The 19,082-nt window shown below is 39.0% G+C and overlaps 2 protein-coding genes across 2 annotated transcripts; both read left to right on the top strand.

The window, feature by feature from the left end:
- Nucleotides 1–768: 768 nt before the first annotated feature.
- Nucleotides 769–13,494, top strand: LOC149812168 (rRNA processing protein-like protein). Its single transcript, XM_089992528.1, has 15 exons — nt 769–786; nt 3,048–3,192; nt 3,305–3,399; nt 6,575–6,647; nt 6,809–6,883; nt 7,029–7,139; nt 7,250–7,295; nt 9,185–9,281; nt 10,709–10,811; nt 10,906–11,001; nt 11,104–11,136; nt 11,321–11,420; nt 12,681–12,762; nt 12,880–13,034; nt 13,181–13,494. The coding sequence occupies exons 2-14, from the start codon at nt 3,064–3,066 to the stop codon at nt 12,995–12,997; spliced, it is 1,158 nt and encodes a 385-aa protein (XP_089848654.1). The 5' UTR covers nt 769–786; nt 3,048–3,063; the 3' UTR covers nt 12,998–13,034; nt 13,181–13,494.
- Nucleotides 13,495–16,542: 3,048 nt separating this feature from the next.
- Nucleotides 16,543–18,594, top strand: LOC149812167 (uncharacterized protein At3g06530-like). The gene is made up of 2 exons (XM_089992529.1): nt 16,543–16,829; nt 18,214–18,594. Exons 1-2 carry the CDS (start codon nt 16,670–16,672, stop codon nt 18,489–18,491), a joined length of 438 nt encoding a protein of 145 aa, XP_089848655.1. The 5' UTR covers nt 16,543–16,669; the 3' UTR covers nt 18,492–18,594.
- Nucleotides 18,595–19,082: the final 488 nt, after the last annotated feature.

Raw genomic sequence — 19,082 nt, 5'->3', positions numbered from 1 at the left:
CTTTGGTCCTTGTGGCACTCGTATTTAGCTATTTGCTTTACTGGTGTTTTGAATCAAATCGAAAAACTTTTTGGCTTGTATACCCTTGTAAGATTACAAAGGGTGAGGATCTACTACTATGGTAGTAAATTTTGGGGAAACATCCCTGTACTTTAGAAAATTTAATTAAATGAAAAGACCAACCCACTCAGATCCGAGCTTACCTTGGAGAGGGTAGGTGGTACAAAACTCTGGGGACATGTGTTTAATTATTTCGAGCGAAAACTCTGGGCATTCGTATGATTGCTTATCACGTGTAGCTTATAAATTGCTTGTGTAATGACTTGCACCTTATGATTAATATAGTTACTTGTCAGTGGACTAAAGAATTCAATGGTAATTGAGCAATATTACTAATGCCTATCTTATTCAGTTACTCAACTTACTATATTGCTTTATGGAGTTAGTTACTCTCTACCTGTAGAATTAGTTGGATTGTTTTAGTTGCATAATTTGCTTGTTTAGTACTTTGGTCCTTGTTGCACTCATATTTAGCTATTTGCTTTACTGGAGTTTTGCTTGCCATACTCGACAACATGTATGGTTAGCTCTCTTTTGTTTCTCCAGTTTAGTTTAGTAATTATCTTGCTTATTTTCAGTCTTTGTTCCTTCTTGTCTTTTACTTTCGCGAAACTGACCCATTTCATAGGCATGTGGTGAACAAGTTAGTGCGGCAGACGATGACACGATGATGTGATAATCAAGATGAGGCTCTTTCCATGATGTTTCGCTCCTGAGGATATTTTGGTAAATTTAGTATAAAGTTATTTTAAAAATCTCTCTTTTAATTAAACTCTAAATTATTAAAATTGTGTTACCAAAACTCCTTTTCTTCTTATTTCAATATTGAATTGTAAATCTGTTTGTGAGAGAAAATTAGTGCTGTAATGTGCCCAAGGTCCAGGGACTTGCTTGCTATTTCAAACTCTGATAAACAAATGATTTCAAAGCTTTTAACCTTTTCATAAAAAGTTTCAAGTCCGGGATTTTTGGGGCGTTACATTTATAGCCATGGGTTGGGGCGTCCGTTACTTCCGACCCCCCCCCCCCCCCCATTATCGCCCTTTAAGAAAATGGGAGAAACTGTTCCCCTCTCCCTTTCCTCTCTCACGATCAAGTTCGTGGGAAAGGAAAGGGGCGACAGTTCCCCCTCCTCCCATAACCACCCCATGATGGGGGCAGTGTTACAATGATGCTCTTGATGGTAGATTTTCTTAGTACATCTCTTATGTGATCCTGTTTCAGTGTGCGTATTGCTGTTATTGACGTTCATTTTCAGCCATTTTTTGGCTGCGATCTTGTTTTTTTTTACTATTTTAATTTTTAAAACAAGTCAATTCTATTGGATTTGATACATGTCAATTCAAGTATTTTTTTGTTGAAAACTGGATTTGGTTCAGAATCCAAGTTCAACAACATTGTTCAAAAATATACAATCATGGGCCAAAGTTTAATTTCTTTAGCAAAATTTTATTGACTAGATCAAGTTGTCCTGCCAACTCAAACAAAGATTAATTGTTCAATGCTAATTGTTCTGTCAAATTAAACACATGACAAAAATTGGTTAAGGACAGCTTGTTCTGAATAAGATAGTCTCAACCATGGTTGCCAGTTGAGGAAGCAGGAGCGGGAAGCGATACAAGAAGCAGGAGCGGGAAGCGAGGCACTTTCAAAATTTTAGGAAGCGGGGAAGCGTGGGACCACTTAGGACCGATTCGGGAAGTGTCTCGGAAGCGACCTAGGAAGCGTCTCGGAAGCGAGGGGGAAGCGAAAAAATAAAAAATACAAAAAAATTGAAAAAAAAAAACAGGGGAAGCGAGGGGGAAGCGTGATGGGAAGCACGCTTCCCGTTAAAGGAAAGCGCGTCCCCCCATTAAAGGGAAGCGCGCTTCCCAAAAAAAGGGGGACACTTCCCCCCACGCTTCGGAAGCGCGATGTTTCGCGCTTCCGAACCGCGCTTCCCCTTTTAGCTAGGCGCTTCCGGTAACCCTGGTCTCGACACAAGCTAGTTCTGAGCCAGTTGTCTTGAACAAATTGGTTCTATGAATCAAACACACCCTTAGTGTGCGTAATTTTTGCTCAGTCGTATGATGGGTTTTCTTTTTTTGCTCACCAATTTTAAGTTTTGGTTAAGACTCTTATTTGGTTGCCATCTATATCACACAGACTCTTCTAACATGGCACCACACCCGCGTCGCACCCGCACCCAGGCGGGTGCGACACTTGGACACAACTTCCTTTGTGTTAGGTGAAGTCAATCATACTGAGGTCCATTTCTATCCAAAAGCAGATTCAGTTAACCCTATTCAAGTCCATTTTTGTATATATTATATATATAAATGCATAAATGCACACACATACACCTAGTGTTAACTTAAAATTGTTAAAAATTATATATATATATATATCTATATATATATATACACACACCCTCCACGCACTCCCACACCCAAGTTTTTTTAAAGGGACGCACCCGCACCCGCATCTGCACCCGCACCTATGTGACATAGGTTGCCATCTTGGCTGCTTCCGTTTGTTGTTTGTTGCCACCAATTAGGCGTTATTTCATATTTTTATCTTTGGGGTGTTTAGTGGATGCCACAATCTCAAACACTACATTTCGATCAAAGCTTATGAATCTTTGTCATGCACTACTCTTCTTTTTTATTTTGAGTGCTGTAATTATTTGGCAATGAATAACCTACTTCCTGAACTATAATTTTTCCTTTTCAAGTGTTTAATGGTAAATGTAAGCTTGTGAATTCCGAGGGGTCTTGTGTTCTAATCCTATTGGGGCAACTGCCCCTTAGCCTGGCCCTCAATAGAAGAGGGAAAATTTGAGTCTATGAAGTCATTTTTTTGTCGAATGTATGAGTTTGTTTCCTTTGCAGAGGTTGTTTTATGAGTTAGATTGATGATATGTGAAATTTTGTGATACAATTCAATTATTTTCTCCTTTCATCAGTGAAGCAAAGTTATTTTTTTTCTTTTTCCTTTGAATTGTTTAGGCACAAGAAGCAAGAAATGGGTGTGAGTGAAGATGCAGAGGAACTCAGCGGAAATGAAGATGGTTTCTCTGGATATGAAGACGAGGTGAATTCGGAGGAGGAGATGGTGAATTTGGAGGGGATGATGAATTCGGCAGTGGAGATGGTATGTTTGAATCTTGTCTTTTATTTTTTGCTGTGTCTATGTTTGGCTATTTTTTTGTGGTATCAATTTGTTAATGTTGAAATGTCATCATTGTTCCTCTAACTTGATGCAGGAAGTAGAGGATGGTGACCGACACAATGGAGTGCACAAAGAAGATGAAATGGAAGAACTTGAGAGAGAGTATTCAAATCTTCGTAGCCAGGAGGAGTATGTTTCCTGTTTGAGCATGCAACTCCAATTATGAGCACGACTACATTTGCACAAAATTATCCTAGATATATTGAGTTCCTGAAAGCTTGAGTTAAAATATTTTTTGTTGACAAAAGAATTCAAAGCTTCATGTGTTGATATAATGTTTCCCATCACTGACTGAGGAGCATTTTATTTTTTATAGTCTCAAAGACTAATATCACTGTAAGCTCTATGGAATCTTCATGAGTTTGTCCATCTCTCATGTTCTCTTCTTGTGAGTTTTATCCACTTTTATACTATGTTTGACAGGCAAGCTGAGTTAAGGTCCTTGTTTATCAATTTCATCTGTGCAATGCTCTCCCTAATCACTGACAGAGGAGAGTGTTATTTTTATGGTCTCAAATATAGTTACAATTTTCATTTTTTTTCTGAAAATATTATAACTTTATGATGAGATCTTCAAAAAGCGATATAATAAACATGATATTTTCAAAATATCATGGTTTTTCATATGTATCATTTTTATGTTTTTTATATTTTAATGTTTTCTTATATTTTTAAATTTTAAATATACCGATATATTTCTGAGATTTTCATGAGAAAACAATTTTTTTTAAATTTATCATGACATTTTCGTTTTATGAAAAAAATCCCGATATCGAGATTTCTGACTATCTTCTCAAAGACGAATATCACTGTCAGCTCCAGTGTTATCAAAAACCCGCCTTGAGGCGCAAAAGGCGCGCCTCGCCTTGAGGCGCAGCCCTCTGTGCCTCAAGGCGCAAGCCCGAGGCGCACATATAAATTTTTTTTTACAACAACACTTCTGGGACATAATCAAAAAGATTTTTGTAGGTTAATCTCATATATTTTCTAGTTATTTCAGTTATGTAATAAGTTTCTTAGTATATTACTATATTTTAACTTTTGTTGGTTAATCTCGTATATTTTTCAGTTATTTCAGTCATGTAATTAGTTTCTTAATATATTTTAAATTTTGTTGGTTAGTTTCATATATTTTTCAGTTATGTAATCAGTTTTTTAGTTACTTTTATATGTTAATCTCATATTTTTTAGAATAATCTCATATATTTTAACTTTTGTAGGTTAATCTCATATATTTTTCAGTTATTTCAGTTATGTAATCAGTTTCTTAGTATATTTTAACTTTTGTTTTTTAATCTCATATATTTTCCAGTTATGTCATCAGTTTTTAGTTACTTTTATATGTTAATCTCATATTTTTTAGAATAATCTCATATATTTTAACTTTTGTAGGTTAATCTCATATATTTTCCAGTTATTTTAGTTATGTAATCAGTTTCTTAGTATATTTTAACTTTTGTTGGTTAATCTCATATATTTTGCAGTTATGTAATCAGTTTTTAGTAACTTTTATATATTAATCTCATATTTTTTAACTTTTGTTGGTTAATCTCATATATTTTCCAGTTATGCAAACGGTTTCTTAGTATATTTTTTCTTTTATTGGTTAATCTCATATATTTTCCAGTTATGTAATCATTTTTTAGTTACTTTTATATGTTAATCTCGTATTTTTTAGAATAATCTCATATATTTTAACTTTTGTAGGTTAATTTCTTATATTTTCCAGTTATTTCAGTTATGTAATAAGTTTCTTAGTATATTTTAACTTTTTTTGGTTAATCTCATATATTTTCCAATTATATAATCAGTTTTTAGTTAGTTTTATATGTTAATCTCATATTTTTTAATACTTATCTGAGATTTTCTATTTCTTATTGGTTGTTATTTCATCAATAAAGCATTTCTTTACTTATTTGTATTTTTAGATTTTTTTTATAATTTTTTAAAAGTTTTCAATTTTTTTTGAGGCTTACACTTTACGCCTTTTCTCGGTTTTTGGAGGAGCGCCTCGCTACGCCTCAATGTTTTTCACAACACTGGTCAGTTCTAAGCTATGTCACATGGGTGCGGGTGTGACGGGTGCAGCACGATTTTAATTTTTTTGGACACGGGGACTCGGCTATATATATATTTATAAAAAAAAGTGCAAAAACAGAACAGTCACAGTCTGTGACTGTGCAGTGCCCCCCCCCCCCAAGAATTATTATTTTTATTTCTGTAGCCCAGAAAATTTTAAAAAAAAATCCAAAAAATGGACCAAAATGACCCTGGGTGCGTTGACCGCACCCAGGGTCGGGTTGACCGAGTCCGAGCCACACCCGTGTCGGTGCGTGTCGACGTGGGTGCGTCGACCTTGGAGCCGAGTCCGTGTGACATAGGTTCTAAGGAGTTTTGTGGCTTTATCCATATTGCTTATGCAAGCCAGGATCAGGTTCCATCACATAGCACACTTTGAAGTGTGCCGCTGCACCTGATGCCCTCCATCTTTGGTTGACAGTCTGTCAGTTGTGGGGCACAAAAGCAGATCTAGGGCAGCCAGGTGCAGAGGCATACTCAAAGTGTGCCATGTGATGGCACCTGATCCTGGCTCTGCTTATGCTATCTTCTTGTGTCTTTCAACTTCTAGATGTTATTTTTGATAGCGTTGGTGGCGGCACCCTGAATCCCTTGGTTAATATAGTGCTTACTTTTTTCATCTACTATTTCTTTTGAATCCTTATAGCATAACGCAAGGATTGATCCAAATGCTTGGTCAGCGTTTTGTGATCCATAGGGTATTTCATTTCTCAGCCTGCAGTGGAAATATCACTCTCTTATTCATGTTGCTGGCTGGTGTAGCCTTTCTCCAGGTGGAACATTAACATTTATGTAAAACCTTTGGCAAACTGCCTCCTATGGCAAATTTGTTTCTCGCTTTGTTTTCTCTCAGCTTGATCTGTTCTCCATGATTTCCAGCATGGTCATGTCTTATCGCTCTGCATTATTTTTGTTCTGCGTCTCTATGCAACCAGGACTTTCACATGGTCTTTATGGGTTAAAGATATTTAAAGCCTAGCTGTAATTGCCATAGCCTCTTTGATTCTCATTTTTTGCACTATTGGTCTAATGGATCTCATTTAGAATGAATTATTGGCCTAAAAAGGCTAATCTGGTATGTGAATGTTTGATCTTTAGCAAGTCAGTGGCATGTTTTTCATGTGGTAATAGCATTCCTAGTCTTGTTGACATTATGGTTATCACAGAAGTTGCATGAGCACTCCCCTTTGTGTTTCCCTTATGTTACCATTTCTTTTTAATGCAGGGACCTCCTGAAGAATTTGAAGCACAACAAAGAGGATGACATGCTAAAAGGCCAAGCTGTGAAAAATCAAAAGGTACTTTGCTTGAATCACTTTTATGACCATTGAAAGCTGCTAAAAAAGGCTCCTGACATGCTGCCTCATCCTTCTCCCCTTTTTTTGATGTCATAAATTTTCCTTTTTTTATATTACTTCATGCATTCTAGAAATTCATACTTATATGCTTGTTCTTTAAGGCCCTCTGGGATAGGATGTTGGAGATAAGAATTTTGCTGCAAAAGGTATTCTCAAGTTCAAACAAATTACCACAGGTATACTGTTATAGTCATGTTGTTTTGCAAATTATACACACCTGCAGTTAATGTTCTTCATTTTTCTTTTAATATCATATTATGTAGTGATGACTAGTGATTGGAATTTTATGCTTGCCTTATTGTCATTTTTGGATGACGTCAGGAACCTTTAAGGTTCTCATTCTGCAGCACAGATGAAATGATTGATGAAGCTTATAAAGAGCTGTTAGCCTCGACCAAACTGACAATGGATAGTTGCTTGAAATTTCAAGAGGTACATTCTTTTAACCTAAAGCCTTCTTTTTCTTTCAAAATTTTCAGCATGAGCCATACACTAATATTTTTATATTAATGTTCTTATTGAGCATTTTTATATGATTCTAGGCAGTAATTGTGAATAATGCAGCGATTGAACAAGTCTCTAACAATGGTATGGCCTTATTTCACTACATAATTTTCCAGTTTCAAATTCGTACTGATGTATCTCAGTTCATTGTTATCATCACAAAGTATCATTAGGGATTTATACTTACTGTTCAGGCAACACCGCAACCGTGAACCCAAAAGGATTTCTTCCTTTTTTGGCAATCAGGGCCATGATAAGTTGGTCGTAGTGCTCTTATCTCTGTCTTTTGATCCTTCGGCATATTAGGCCGTGGTTCACTGGGGATTCTTCTTTTATTTTTCTATTCTGGGTCCTACTGCATGGGGCTGGTTAAAATTCACATGGTTGGCAACATCTCTCAAGTTTTTGCTGAAATATAATTTACATTGTGATAAATATGGCGATATACTCTGTTTAGAGTGTGAAAATCATTTCCTTTGGCATACATTTCGTGTGCATAAATTAATAGCATCTACCGTTCATGCTTATGTTGTTTTTCACATATATGTAGATAAAATAGAGAACAGAGAGATGTGAATGCTGTTATTTCTTTTAACTCCAGAAACAATTGCAACTCTTCCTTTCTATATCTCAAGATAATTGCCTACTGTCATTTAGTTTTCAATGTTTTTCATGCATGGTTTTGGTTGTTCATTTTGTAGTCAAAGCGCTAGCCGGCAGACCCCTAAAAGGCCTAGTTGGGACCAACAAAATATAATTATAGAAAAAAGAATATATATATATATATATATATATAAAATGGATAGACCCATAGAGTATGTATCTGCAATATATATATATATATATGTATATATATTAAAAAAGTAAAGAAGGAAAAAAGAGGGAAAACATAGAGGGAGGGGGAGATTGGAAAGAAAGAAGAAGACGAAGAGAGATGGGGTGAGAAGAAGAAAAAAAAGAAAGAAAAAAAGAAAGGAGGTGGGGATGTACCTTGAAGGCTACATTGTCTTGTTCTTCTCTTTCATATGGTCTTCTCGCTCAGCATGAGAGGGGCTGGTGTGGGGGGGGGGGGGGGCAAAGATGTATATATAAAATGGATAGACCCATAGAGTATGTATCTGCAATATATATATATATATATGTATATATATTAAAAAAGTAAAGAAGGAAAAAAGAGGGAAAACATAGAGGGAGGGGGAGATTGGAAAGAAAGAAGAAGACGAAGAGAGATGGGGTGAGAAGAAGAAAAAAAAGAAAGAAAAAAAGAAAGGAGGTGGGGATGTACCTTGAAGGCTACATTGTCTTGTTCTTCTCTTTCATATGGTCTTCTCGCTCAGCATGAGAGGGGCTGGTGTGGGGGGGGGGGGCAAAGATTTTAAAACTCTCCCCCTTCTCCCCCTTTCCTTTGTGCTGAAGCCATAAAAAAGGATAAGTCTGTCCCCATGCCTAAGAAATGACAATGAGTCTTCAACTAGTTAGCCTAGGCACCGACTAGTCGGTTAAAATGAGCCTTGCCATCTACTTTCTTGGGCCTAGTCATGCCTTTGACCACACACGGTATTTCTGATCATATATTTTTTTACATACCAGCTCAAGTTGTAGTCTTGGTTTTACCAATTTGTAATCGAAGCTATTTCACTGGGATATTTCAATTTCCTCGTGTCATGCAGTTCATGCCTCATATATATTCCATACTTTAACGGGGATCTGCACACTAGCAGCTGGTCCCTATGTCCTTTTTCCGTGTCCATGTGGCGAAGAATATGAGTTTCTGAAGTTAAATTTGTTTATGTTGTACACTCAGTCCTCCAACTTTAGTTCCATTTTGGAGTTGAAACAGATTTCTTCATATCTTGCTTTTGAGCAAATCATAATTTTCAATTTCTTCAATATATGCTCATGCTTTCCATTCCTCAACTAGGTTGTGATGTGAGTAATTAACTGCTTATATATGTCTTGTTCTTCTTACTAAGGCATCAAGAGGAACTTCAATGAGGCTACAATAATGTCAAATGGTTCTCATCCCGGGAATGATGAAGATTGGTTGCGAGTACAGACAATGCAGTCCAGGTATCATGTTTTCTGGGAATTTTCTTGCTTTATCTCTTTAGTTTTCCTGATCACTGATCAACTTCATCTTTTATTTGTTAAATAGACCAGTTAACCTCTTTGATCTTTTCAGTACAGCTGTTTGCATTGCTGTGACCTTGATGAATTTGTTTCTTATTTGCATTATGAAGTTGTCACTCCTAGATATTTCATTATTAAACTACTGTGGAGCCTAATCAGCAGGTGGCCAGATAGCCCTTCTGCTTAGTTCTTTTCACAATATTTTCTTTATCTCTTATTATGGATGCTTGAAAATGGCATAGAATCAAACTCTCCTAAATTTCAATTGCCAAATGAATTTTTTTATTTTATTTTTGTGTACCACATTGTATTGAGGACTTTATTTTGTTTTCGTATTACTCACATATTTTGAGGTGATCATGAACAAAGAATAGAACACATAGGCACTTTTTTGGCTTAAGCGTTCTGTAATCTGTACTGAAGGTTATCAATGGATGTTTAACCCATCAACCCTCTGATAGTGGATTTGGACCAGGACGACAAACCTTATTAGGAGAACATGTTTGAATGAAGAGCCTTGAAAAACAAAAATTAATATAAATTTATGTTATACCTACTGATGTTTATGCAATATGTACCGTTTGTTCTTTCGGATTCTTTTTATGTCATGCGAATGCGAATGTGGATATGACCACCACCACCACTTAGTTTTCAAGAGGAGAAAAAGGCAATGCAGTTCATGTCCTGACTTATAAGTCATTCTGAAAATTACATTGGTCAGAGAATATTGACAAGGGTGATTCATTTCAGACTGAGAATTTCATGTAAGAAATAGGTAGGATGTTTTCCTTGGTTTCTTCTTTATGGCGAACTTAACCAGAACTTTTGATCATGTAAAGTTGTATACCAATTGCATACATCTATTTCAATAGCAAAATCTTTCTCCTTCCTCTTGTGTTCCTTCTATTTGGGTTTTCTGCATAAAACCTACATTTGTCGGTTTTCTTGTGTTCAAGCTGTTCAGCAGTGTACATTGAAGAAGGAACAGATCCTTTCTGGCCTTTGATGTATTGTGTTTGATTAGTGAGAGATCTCTTATGTCATCTACTTTTTCAATCTTGAAAAGAAGACGTTTGTTTGTCCTAGTTGTTCAGGAGTCTAGACAAACAAACTGTAGGCTGTAATCAATTGTAAAAATACCTAATACAACACATTGGTTTTGGATTGTGAATTTTATGTATTTTGCTTCTTATTTTTCCACTTTTGCTTAACTCTGCGGCATCTTGAAATATTCTTCTCATGTTTCATAAAATCCAATGATGCTGAGTTCTTCATGGTTATTCAACGTGTCATTGACTAAAGTTATCTCTAACTGCATCTCTTTCTAAACTAACATTTGTTACTTATATAGTTATTTTCACCTGCAGAATTGTACCATTCAGAGACAGTTCTATTGACAAATGGCAGAGAAAGACACAAATGACAACTGGTGCAGCTGCTTTCAAAAGCAAATTACGTGCTTTCAATCAGGTTCAGGCGGAATCTAGGCTGTGACCCTGCTGTGCCATTCTTATATAATTACGTTGCAATTTTCTTTAGCATTTTTTGTTTTATTTGAATCCAGAGTGTAAGCCAGCAGGTAGCAACAAACATGAGGGATCCAAGTAGAATGATCAAGAGGATGCAGCTGAGGAGGTCTTTGATTGGTGTTATTGGGGATGTAAGCCTTTTCTGCCATTGATACACTGGATTTTGGTAAGGTTGTTTGGTTTTTACCCATGTTATTGAAATTGTCATTGATGTTTTTCTGATAATCATGCAGGTTCCGGAAGAGAGTAATAAAATTACGGAAGAGGTATCATCTGATTCGTCCTCTTATTAGATTTGACCATAGATATTTTGAAGCTGTTGGTCATTTTGCTGCTTTCACCTTGTCCAGATGCTACATTGTCGAAGAACAAACTTTGAAGCTTTTAATATCTTAGTCTTCCTATAATAGAATCTGAGGTTTCAATATTAGCTTTTCTATGTACAATTAGGATGCAAATGTGGATTGCGACCCTGAACTACTTGATGATTCAGAATTTTACCAGCAGTTGCTCAAAGAGTTTTTAGAATCATTCAATCCTGATTCAACAGGTAACTTTCAGTTCCAATATATTGGAAGGTTACTACTACACTCACATGGACACACGTGCACCCAATGTGCACATAATGCATTATCTGTACTTTATACTGGCAAATTGAAGCTTTTCTCATCAATTCTTGATAAACAACTGAAATAATTGCATGAGATAATTATACTTTCCGAAGTTTCATATCAAACTCTCAAATTTGCATTCTTCATCTCATAAAACACACTGAAGGTGTTTAAATTGAAAAACAAAAGAGAGAGAGAGAGTAGGGAATTGGGTTAAAGCTATCTAGCCAAGCACATGGTCCTGTCTTGGCCTGCTTAGAAACAAGACCATGTGATTGGCTAGATCCCATTATAGCTGATCTTCTGGTCTTGTCTTGAAACAAGAAGTCTAGATATCCAAGACCCTTGGGAAAGAGTTCCCATCCTCATTTTGTGTCAACAGTGGAACTCTGGCATTCTACTTTAAAGCTGTTCTATTCTATCAACAGTCATGCCCAAGCTTTAAAATTGCACTTAAATTGGAAACACAGAAAATTATGTGTTTCCTGGCTTTTTTGTTACCCCCTATTTGGATAACTTTATAAGTTGCTCGTTGCCATTTATGCTTATTTTAAAGAGCAAGTTTTTGTATTTGGATCTTTTCTTTTAAATTTTTAGTGACTTTTTATAAATTTCACCCCTTTTTTTTCAAAACTAGGGCTGTAGGGAGAGGCCTGTTTTTTTTTTTCAGAATTACTTATTTTCTTCCATCCCGTTTCCATGATCCCCATCACCACTACCACCATTTCTCCACCATCGCCACCACCACCACCACCACCACTTCTCCACCATCATCACTACCACCACTTCTCCACCATTACCACCACCATTCATCCATCACCACCACCACATCTCCACCATTACCACCATCACCATCACCACCATTATTGCCACCACCACCTCTACCACCATCACCATTGCCACCACCATCACCATTGCCACCACCATCACCATCTACCTCACCATCATCACCCCTACTCACTGATCTTTTCTTTATTATAATTTAAATAGTGATGATCCAAACATTTACTTAATTAAAAGTAAAGGCAAGATTCTTCTTTATAAAATTTGCTTAAATTTATATTTGTAAGAAATAAATAAAAATAGGTCCAAACAGGGAATTAGTGAGAGTTTAATAAAAACAGTGTCTTTTTTCTATCATTTATAACCCTACAGAACTCTCTAGGCATACTAAATTGAGTAAAGAATGCATTGAACAGAGAACGTACTTGTATTACAAAAGATGCGGACAAAGAAGCGCAAGGTCGTTGATAGACGGGCATCGAAAAGCCGCAAGATAAGGTATGCGCCCACCTCCTTTTTTCCAAGTGTTTGCAACGTTCACTGTTTTTCAGAAACTGTAGCTTATGAAAATTTTCTTGCAATTGCTGAAGGAAAGAGAAACCTCTTCTTGTGCAGATATCATGTGCATGAGAAAATTGTGAACTTCGTGGCTCCAGAGCCAATGGACCTGCCACCTATGGCTACTAAGTTGTTCGAGAACTTGTTTGGCCTAAAAACCAGAAAATCTGCCTGACTTGCTTTGGTTGGTCATCTTCACAACAGCCCTTGAGGTGTTTATATTGATATCATTTTTCTAAGCTACTGAATGTATTTGTTGTTTTCCATTTCTTCGGGTTGATTTCTTTATTCCCCTTGTACATTTAGCTGGTATTTTTTTTAATTTCTGTAATTGATATTCTTTTTTTTCATTGTATAGCTAATAATCTCTCATAGTATGCTAGTGCCCAGATAGCACGTGCCATCAGGCTGGAGCATAAAGCTAAAATAGAGGCGGATGGTACAGCTTTGCCATGCAAGGTTGTAAAATGCCAATTTATTGAGAACTAGATGCATGATTGTTGCTGAATGGAGAAACATGACTCATAAAGCCGAACCGATCCCATGTAATCGACATAAGGCTTGATGATGATGATGGTACATGATTGTTCACGAGACATTTTTAGCGGGTTTATCACCTCATTATGTAGCATTTTTTTGGCAATATAAAGTTGGAATATCGTTTAATTGCCTCTACAATGTGTGATATGGTGGTGAAACATTTTTAAGGGATAGCAGGAACAAAAGTTCAGAATCATGCCCACAAGGGCTCGACACACCTGGCTAGGTGGGTCAGCTTAAGGCTTTCAATTTGAAGGAGGTTTAGAGTTCAATACCTTGGGTGTGTGTTCTTTGCCACAACGCCCAAGCTAAATGAGAAAGCTATTCCTGGTGGGTACGGGGGTACTCGTGGAGTTTTACACTGTGGACACTGACTCGGTTCTCAGTCAACGTGACACCTCTTGGCTTGTGAAGGGGTGTTTAAACCATACTGGTTCATTGTTCTGATATTAAATTTCACAAACCATACTGGGTCTATATTCAACTGGTCTGTTTGACTGTGCCTGAACCTGGGTCCGGTCTGCTTGAATAGCTAATCTGGTCTGTTTGACTGTGCCTGAACCTGGCCCTATCAGATCTGGTTCAGGTTGGAATTGTGTCAGGCCCACCCGTTGATTCTTTGGGCCCATCCAATGTGGTGTTTGTCATTCCTAGATGATCTTTTCCTGGGGTTGCTGATGGCTTGGGTCTGGCTTTGAGTTTCTAGTGCCACGGTTGGGGGTTTATGTCCATTTGAATATGCGTATGGGTTTATGTTAGGATGGCAAGTCACATATATGATAAATTCTATCATTTTAATATTCAGATACTATTCACTTGTGCCATATTTTTTTTTTCGATTTATAACCCGATCAAACCGCACCCAGCACCAAAATTGGTTGCGCTGGCTCAGCCTGTCATACCTACGGTCGTGGTGCAACACAAAACTCTGAGGTTAGGACCCCCTACCCTCAGGGCTAGGGATGGCAGTGGGGCGGGGCGGGGCGGGGGACAAGGTTTCCACCCCCGCCCCGCCTCAAAATTTTATCCTCCACCCCCGCCCCGCCTCCGCGGCGGGGATGGATTTTATCCTCCACCCCCGCCTTCATCCCCGTTTCATGTCCTCCACCCCCGCCCCGTCCCCGCCCCGTCCCCGTCCCCGCCCCGCCCCCGCCCCGTCCCCGTCCCGACCCCGCCCCCGTCCCCGACCCCGCGGGATGAGCGTGCTCGTCACCGGCGCCGCTGGCTTTGTCGGCACCCACGTCTCGCTCGCCCTCCGGAAGCGCGGTGACGGTGTCGTCGGCCTCGACAACTTCAACGACTACTACGACCCCTCGCTCAAGAAGGCCCGTCGTCGAATCCTCGGCGACCACGGCGTCTTCGTCATCGCCGGCGACATCAACGACGCCCGGCTCCTGGCCAAGCTCTTCGACCTCGTCGCCTTCACCCACGTGATGCACCTCGCCGCCCAGGCCGGAGTCCGGTACGCTATCGAGAACCCGGCGTCCTACGTGCACAGTAACGTCGCCCGGCTCCAGGGTTAGGAAATTAGGGAAGGGAGTTAGGGTTAGTAAACAGTTCATCTGAGTTGGGGGCGGGGATGGGGCGGGGCCGGGACGGGGATGGGCCGGGGGCGGGGCGGGGATGGGCCGGGGCGGGGCCGGGGTGGGGATGGGGCGGGGCGGGGCGGGGCGGGGGAACGTGCCAGTCCATCCCCGCCTCCACCCCCGGACGGGGATGGATTTTAACCTTCATCCCCGCCTCCATCCCCGTTTCATACCCTTCATCCCCGGTCCAAACGGGGCGAGGCGGGGCGGTGCCCCGCTTTCCCCCGGTCCACTGCCATCCCTACTCAGGGCCTATGCTATGCATTGGCCTGCACAGAGGGGTGATGTCCATGGGAATCAAACCTTGACTGCCGGTCTAGAAGCCAAGGCCCCACCCCACTAAGCCAACCCCCATTGGGGCTATTTGTGTCATATGGATCCCATTTTTATTAATGTTGAAAACAGGTCAAATATGGGTCAGGTCAGGCTTGTCCAACACTCGGTCTGTTACAGCGTTTGGTTCTATGTTTGAATCTGATTTGATCTCACAATGCAGTTTCAGATCCATTTGATAATATAAATGCCTGTGACAACGGATCTGCTGAAAACATGTAAAAGTTGTTGATTTTCAAGCAAGAAAGGTGAAACGTGTCAGATTAGATTGGGTCCCAACCTGGATCTGACATTATTTGCCTGCCCGGTTCTGACGTAAGTCTTAATGGACCCCCCAGTCCCATATTTGGATATACTCTTCTGTTACATTAGAGATGGTAGTGGACCAGGAGAAACGGGACCCTGCCCTGCTGCCTCTCTCCGTCTGGACCGAAGATGGAGGACATGAAACAGGGATAGAGGCAGGGATGTTGGATAAAATCAAAACCCGTACAAAGATGGAGGCGGGGATGGACTTACTTTTTTCCCCACCCCGCTTTGTCCTGCCCTGCTCCGGATCTCGGTTAGTAAACCTTTCTCTCTTTTTTTAGGAATGGCAGTGGACCGAGGAAAAACAGAAACCCACCCCGCTTCGTTTGGACCGGAGATGAAGGACATAAAACAGGGATGAAAGTTAAAATCAAAACCCATGCAGGGATGAAGGTTTGAATTTTGAGACGGGACTGGGGTGATGACCTTGTCTCCAGCCTTGCCCCGGTTCACTTCCATCCCTAGTTAGCATCTTCTACTACTAGGCCTGACAGGTACCCTAAGTGCACCTTAAGAACAAAACTGAATCAAATTCGGTTGAATATATAGCATAAAATTTGATTTATAGATCCATTTGAACTTTAAATCGACAACGCCTAGGAACAGATGTATCCCGGTCTAAAACATGGACGCGGTCCAAAATCCATAAAATGAGTCCAATAAGGGTTAAACGGGTTGGATTCTTGTCTCAAACCCGATGTGCTTGACTCACTCAGAGAGAGAGAGAGAGATGGGCGGTACGTTACGGAGGACAGTTCATTCATTTTCTGTACACAGTGCGGGACAGTTCCGTCATTTACCAAGCTATATAGTGCTGCGACTAAACCCTCAACCACCGCTATTTGAAAAGCCCCCAAAACCCTAATTTTCACCATCGTGCCCTAAGGGTTTTCTTGGGGTTTAGGGGATCGTCGTCGTTTTTCTCTGACGTTTCTTGGAGCAAACGTATTGTTCCTTAAAGATTTTAGGGCATCGATCTTGCACAATCTCCGGGCATTTCTAGGGCTTCTTTTTGTATCTCAGACGATCCTCCGAAGTTTCTGATTATTCCTTCCTCCTTCTGTTCATTCTGGGGCGTCATGGCTACAGCTTTGGAGTCGCAATTGAAGGCGATAAGGTCGCTAGTCCAAGGGGATTCCGCAGCTCTGAAGCGCCCTATCACGCGTCCTTCCATCCTCTTCGATCCGAAAGAAGCTGAGGATGTCGACTTGGAAACGATTCTTTCAATAGCAATTTCAGGTATGGGATTGGAGTTCCCTGTCTTTCTCCTTGGGCAGGAAAAGAACTAGCGCATCATCTAAGTTTCATGCGGTTTGATTGATTTGTTGTCTGAAATAATATTGGACGGTGATTGTTGGAAACTGTTGCTAGTGCGAATTGCTGTTTTGGTATTTGCGTGAAACTCCGTTATCTTGAATTCTAGGTGTTGAGTAATTCAGTTCTCATTTGATTTGTAGATTGCCTTCATTAGCGTTTGGAAAGCATTTCACAGCTCTGAAAACCGTAGAATAACATTAATTTGACAGCACATATGAGGCCACCTTATCCTCCTAAATTGTTGCCGAGAATGGAGGCCTTTCCTCGGTCGCCAGTTATCAAAAGAGTTAACCATGTGAATATGTCGCTACTTTGTTATGAATTTGTTTGACGTATGTGCTCACAACCAAACCTGCACTCGATTTCAGATGGTTGAAATTCTACTATTTCATTGCAACCAGTTCTACTTTATTCCTGTTATTGGTAGGCTTTATTTGAGACACTAGAAAATTCAACGACAATCTAGAAACTGTTAAAATATGCAGCTGGCCATTTATTTCCCAAGTTAACAGTGTTAGTGATGGAAGAACCGGTTAAAAATTTCTGGATAGTCTCATCCTGCCGTTTATGAGCTGAAAACACACAAAAAACACCAAATTTAAAGTATATATATACAGCATCTACCGCAAATCACGTGAGAGGGAGTCATAAGTCACCCCGCCTGCCTAAGGCAGGAGGTTTTGCCAGGTAGTGTTTGGACCAGTGTAAGAGAAATCTTGTTAGAATTTGAACACATGCAAATCGCCACCAATAGGCATTGAAATTAGTAAGCAAATATAAAGAAAAAATTGTATTAATAGGTGACAAATAACATTGATTATTATGACCATTTACAAATTCCTGCCCATAGGTTTAGAGACACATTTTTGGATGCCATCATTGGTACGTGTGAAACTCAAAAGCAATAAATTTCCATGGTTATCTGAAAGTAGGAAGTGACTTTGTTGCATCAAGGGGGTTACCATAATCTGGAAAGACTCAGTTATTCTCGTATTGTCATCTGCTATTCTTTTGTTGTTCAATCAGATCAAGGTAACATGAAAAGGAGTGTATGAGGATCTCTTGTTTGACGAGGAACTATTTTTCTTCAAAGGTTTGATGTATGGGGTCCTTTCCATTCTGTTGATTAGTTTGTGAATTTTACATGATTTGCTTAGCATATGGTGCAGTATGAATATCTTTAGCATCTTCTATAGCAGATGATGTTTCCCTTTAGTTTTAATATATTTGAATTATGATGATTGTGCCTTTAAGTTTAACTTTACTGTTTACTTTTTTTTCACAATTTTTTTTCTCTTATGCACAGGGCTGGATATTCTTATAGATACTGATGAGCACTTCCGTTGTTATAAAAATACTCTTTTTACCCATAGAAGTCTGGATATGGACCGAGAACTTATGACTGTAGAAGAAAATAACCACATTAACTCGTCAATTTCCTCATACTTGCGGTTACTGTCTGGATATCTGCAACTTTCCTCTGCACAGAAGACACTTGGATATTTGATCCGAAGATACAAGTGTGCTAAATCTGCAGTTTCTTTATATTGCTTATCTGTAGCTGTTTGCACCTTTTCTGCATAACAAATATCTGATTTCATCCGAATGTCCCTTTTGTGTTTATAATGCGTTTCAGGGTGTATGCCTACAATGTTGATGAACTAGTTCTATGTATTTTGTCTGATACACGTCCGTATTGTGCAAATCCTAGATTTGAGGTAAGGGAAATATAAACCTTTCTTTTTTCTTTTCCGCCCTTTATATCCCATGATTGCATGGAGACTAATTTGCTTTATGGTTGTTTCCAGTAAAACTTGTTGGATTTTGCCTTTAGATGATTGGGCATCTTATTCACATCTGTTGTTCATTTGTTGAAACTTAAAAATAAACACTTGGTATACTTCTATCTTCACACCCACTTGCCTTAATATTCCTTTTTTTTTAATTCATTAAAGATAAGCAAAAGCTGGAGGCTAGATGCCCCTTTGCAAAGATACAGAAAGGAAGTAAACATAAAGAGTAAAGTTATAGTGATTTAGTCCTCTAAATCCAATCTTTTCATGAAAAGAAAGACAAATCTTGTTGTATATGGTTGTGAACTGATTGAAGATAGATTTAGATCTACCAAGACTCAGTTGTTTATTTCAATCCATACATATCACCATGCCAAAGAAC

Source organism: Nuphar pumila, chromosome 17, assembly GCF_984573655.1.
Source record: "Nuphar pumila chromosome 17, dmNupPumi1.hap1.1, whole genome shotgun sequence".
NCBI classification, from domain to species: domain Eukaryota; kingdom Viridiplantae; phylum Streptophyta; class Magnoliopsida; order Nymphaeales; family Nymphaeaceae; genus Nuphar; species Nuphar pumila.
Note: the sequence above shows the minus strand (reverse complement) of the source record. Positions and strands in the feature narration are given on the sequence as shown.